This window comes from Octodon degus, unplaced genomic scaffold (genome assembly GCF_000260255.1).
Source record: "Octodon degus isolate 3935 unplaced genomic scaffold, OctDeg1.0 scaffold00067, whole genome shotgun sequence".
Classification (NCBI taxonomy): domain Eukaryota; kingdom Metazoa; phylum Chordata; class Mammalia; order Rodentia; family Octodontidae; genus Octodon; species Octodon degus.
The window spans coordinates 11,738,146-11,742,788 of NW_004524643.1; the positions used below are offsets into that span (position 1 = coordinate 11,738,146).

Genomic DNA, 4,643 nt, shown 5'->3' on the forward strand with positions numbered 1-4,643 from the left:
GAAGGTCAGTGAAATGCCCTCAGGATTTATCCTGAGATCCTGTACCTCAGATTGTAGAACCTTTGTCAGTGCAGCCATGTGGATGAGTCACGGCCAATGCTTGGCCAATGTGCTCTCTTGTGAAAGTCTGATGAATTTTTTTCTTTTGGATGCTTTCTTCTTCTTTTTTTTTTAACCAAGGATCAAACTCAGGATCTTGCCAGGCAGGTGATTATGCTGATAATACCTTTCTTCTTGTTGGATGATGAGGCAGGGATAGGACAGGTGAATGGACCCTGGATTCTACCCTCTGCCCAGCATCTGCATGAAGCTTCTGCCTAGGAGTCTCCCTAAACTCAGAGTAAAGCACACTCTTGTTTTTCTGCTTTTCCAGCTCGCTCTGCTTTTTTCCTGTGTGTACAAATCAGACAATCCAGCGGGTAGAGGGCTATTTTCTGCTCATCTTAACATAGACCATTTCTGCATGACTCATAGCTACTTCCTATGCTATTGTTCAACATTCTGGGAGAACAGCAGCCTCAAAAATTCAACCAATCACGTGACTGTCCATACGCCTGATCATGAATCCACTTCGGTGTGCAGAATCCTTTGCCCAGTCCTGGGTCCCTGAACATGGTAACTGAAAGTTCTCTTTTTCTGAGTTGTCTGCCTTTCTAGCTACTCTGGCCTGAGGTTCTAGAAACATTATGATCTGTTCCTTGCCATGTAATTAGTTAGCTCAACCTATTTACTTATGCTGTACTTCCACATTCTTTACATAACCAAATCTCTTTTCCCAATATTGACTAGCCTTTCTAGCAAATCAGACATTAAAAAAAAAAATTGGAGTAAAACATTGTGTAGAGAGAGGAAACCTTTTCCAATTGACAATAAGCCTGGAATTGGGCAGAAAATCCTAACCTGCTCTATGTCTCTAAGTTGCCACATTGCACAATTTGGGAAAATTAGATTGTGTTGGGGCAAAACCCCTGCAGCTCTGGGTGCTGAGTCTTGGACAAGAGGGATTATGCAAGAGAGCAGAGGGGTCCGCTCATGAGCAGTGTGGCTATATAGAACGCCAGCCTCACCTGCCCAGCAGGCAGCATGGGCAAGTAGCTTCACCCGACCTCAGCAGATCACACGGCCCAAGGTGAGATGCACAACTTTCCAACACATACCCTTGGGAGGGGCTCTCCCTGCAGCAGCACTCTTGGGCTGCACCCACTTCTCTCTATGCACTTCCTGCATCTGCTCTTCTCAAGAGTAGGATTTACACTCTTCACATACCACTCATTAACACAAAGAGTATGTGAATATTCTTTCGGGTAGATTTTGTGGTGTGCTTCTGTGTCACTTTAGTGAGCTGTAATTCTGCAGAAATTTATGGATTTCTTTAAATCTCATCTCATATTTCTGAAAGGTACAATAGTCACAGAATCTCCAAATGTCTTACTGAGAGCTTCTTTTATGGGGTGCCGAGGAGGGTGTCAAATAAAAAGTGACTTATACCAATAGTCAATATTGTGATGTCTTAGCCTCTCAGATCTCATTAGGTAAAAGAAAATAGAAATTTCGCTGTCTAAAGTCCCATCTGTGTGCCCACAAAGGTGTGTTTACATATAAAGTTGAGCAAGGTTTATTTTCTGAATGCAAGACTGTGCAAACATCACCACTGTAAACCAGACACATCATCCTTTGTTTTTTGCTTGACCCTGCAGCAGGATAAAGTTTTCAGTTGGACTCCTCATCTGCCTTCTCATCCTGGGTGTTGACGGCCAGGGCTGGTTGTCATTCATGAGGGAAGCTGGTCAAGGTAAGGGTCAAGGGAACGGGCAGGAGGCTGTGCACTTCTGTCCCAATGATTCACCTGAACAGATACTACATCCCAATACTGAAAGGAGCCTGCGAGGCCATGAAAGGATGGGACAGGTGTGTGGTTCATTATAACAGACTCCCAAGGATTTTCTGGCTGCCTCTGGCACACCTCTAAGGGGACATCCACATAAAGTTTGGTGGCAAATTTGGAGTCCCACAATTTTGAGTGGGTAAGGTAGGAAATTCAAGTGTCTGGGGCTGGCAAGATAGCTTAGAGGTCTAAAGTGCCTGTTTGGGCAAGGTTGGGAAAGCACAGGGCCATTGGTTTGATTCCCCGCTACACATGCCCCTCCAGCCCCGCCCTGCCTTGAGGGCGGGCTGAGGGCTGAGCCATCCACCTCCCCCGCTGGTCCCCCCCAGATGAAAACAATTCCCAGGAAATTCAAGCCTCTGCTCTCTTAAAACAAACTGAATTGTAGTGCTCCCTTGTGGGAGCTCTGTCAGCTCATTTCTATGTGTGGGTGCAAAAAAAAAGGGCAATATACCACTGCCTGCCAGGTGGTTAAGCACAGGGAACACACCCTCCATCCACAGAGTGGTAGTGACTACCAAGCAGTAGGGCTTTCTGTATGCACCAAGAGCCTTACAGACTCACTGAATTCACTTGTATTCCTTAGTCCTGTGATTAGGTACATAGAGAAATGGAGGAAGCAGGAGTCTTAAGAAACCAGACAGAGTTTCAGAGAAAAGCAGGCTTAACCCAGGTAGACTTGCTTCTCAGCATTTGCTGAACTGTTTCCAAAATAAGAGCCAGAGATTGTGAACACACATCCTGTGCTTAAGCTCAGAAATGGCAAGTGCCCAGGCAGGGCGACTTCGGGAGGCAACTGCAGCTCCTCTGCTCACAGTGAAGGACACGATGGATTGCGCTGATGAACGTCCTCTTGAGTTTGAAAGATGGAAGGGAACCCAACCATAAGAGAAATACTCCCCTTTCGCTATAGTGGCAAGATTTTGTCATCAAAATGCAGCACTCGTAATTCCAGGCGTGGTCGCTGGGGGTGTAGCTCAGTGGCAGAGCTCTTGCCCAGCATGCCTGAGGCTTTGCTGCAAATCCCACAGTACTCGTTGCTGAGGTGGCCTCTGAGCGGATGTTTTTAGAATTGGTTTCTGATCTTTTGCAAATTCTCACACACACGACTTCAAATATATTTTGGTCTTTAATGTCCTTCAAACATGGACCACTCATGAGAACAATTGGGATCAGGGAGGGTTTATGAAGTGCGGGTGCCACTGTTGACATCCTGCCCTAAGTGACATTAGAGAATCTGAGCGTGGATCGCAGAACTCTGGCCCTTAAAGAACACCTCAGTTAATTTTTATGTATGATAAATAAGGCTGGGAGCAACTATCTTACAGAAAAATTATATAATCCACATTAGAATTATGCATCAGATTTTTCTCCTTATTGTTATCCAGTAAAAATTTTAAAATTTCATTTAATACTAGCATAGTTTACTCCCTTTTCTATTTTTCGCACTCCATTTGTAAGAACATAGAGCCAAGTGATGACTGAGCACCTATAACGTTCTAGACACTCTGTAGATACTTTCTCAGTTCTCCTGCACACCACTGAGCCTCAGCGCCACTGCACTGTACCGAGGAGAGCAGGAAAGTTTTGGGCTTAGGGAGGCAGTAGTCCTTTTTCTGCTTGTGATGATCCACTTCATTTAAATCTGTCTTAGACATGTCCTCTTTATCAACCTCTCCCTGAATTCATCTATAAGCTACAATTATTAATGCATGATATTCTACAAAATTGTGGGCTCCACCGTGAAGGTTACATAAATGTAAATATGGTACTTGAATCCTACCCAGCTCCCTTCAACCGCCTTTTCCCCCTGTCCTCTCCCGGGTCCTCTACTGCTTCCCTGATAGTCTTTCTTGTACTTTGAGGCCTTTTGTTTGTTTCTGCATATGAGAGACAGCATGTGATGCTGGATTTTTCTGGGCCTGGTTCACTCTGATGATGGAATTCTGACACTGTCCAGGCTCAGAAATGTGCCCTGCACATTCAGATGTACTCTGGGTTGTACTTACTCGGCCCATGAGGATGGAGCGGGCCCACTGACCACATTAAGCCTGGAGCCTCCTTCGGCCTGTGGTGCTCTCCACCTTGCTCAGAAAGCTCACTGGGTCTTTCTAAAGAACGATGGAGACAGCAGTCTCTCACATACCCCACTTGAAGGGCAGAGGTTGATCGTGGCTCACAGTTTCAGCCCATGGCTGGCTGGCTCCAAGGCAGATCATCATGGTTGAGGGGCTGGTGGAACAAAACTGCTAACCTCATGGGGGCCAGGAGCAGAGCAAAGGGAAGAGGAAGAGTGAGAAATATACCTCCAAAGGTGAGCACCCAAGTGACCCCGTGACCTCATCTAGGCCCCGCCTCCTAACGGCATATGCAGTCATGACATCCACAGATGAGTCCATTGATGAGCATGACCCCCATGATCCACTTCCTTCCAGGAGTCTCTGCATCCAGGCAAGTAGGCCATTAAAGTGAAGTGACACAGAGGGACCTTGTAGACTGAAGCACCCCTTAGGGGCCATCTCTCCTCTTCTTCACACGTATCTCACGTAGCCAAAGACAAAATAGCCACAAAAGGAAGATGGAATCAAGTGGAATAAAACCTGTACTCGTCGTGATTCCCTCAGCATGTTCCAGAATATGAAAAGTAAAATGATATTCATTTATTTCTGTGGGCTCTGTCAAAGGCTGAAGTCTTTGGACTGGAGAAAACATCTTTATCCCTCTGTTGGGCATGGCGGGATCATCTCCAACCCCCTTT

At 46.0% G+C, this 4,643-nt stretch overlaps 1 protein-coding gene and 1 long non-coding RNA gene across 2 annotated transcripts in view; both read left to right on the forward strand.

The window, feature by feature from the left end:
• The first annotated feature begins 1,027 nt into the window (after positions 1–1,027).
• Positions 1,028–2,743, forward strand: LOC111817695. Its single transcript, XR_002821828.1, has 3 exons — positions 1,028–1,129; positions 1,698–1,792; positions 2,484–2,743. It is a non-coding gene; the product is annotated as an uncharacterized LOC111817695 (long non-coding RNA).
• A 1,518-nt stretch (positions 2,744–4,261) lies between these two features.
• Positions 4,262–4,643, forward strand: part of LOC101583528 (serum amyloid A-3 protein-like) — a 1,656-nt gene continuing 1,274 nt past the window's right edge. Inside the window, exon 1 of the mRNA XM_012515509.1 lies at positions 4,262–4,336. Coding sequence (XP_012370963.1) covers positions 4,262–4,336 — 75 coding nt within the window. The remainder of the gene's footprint in view (positions 4,337–4,643) is intronic.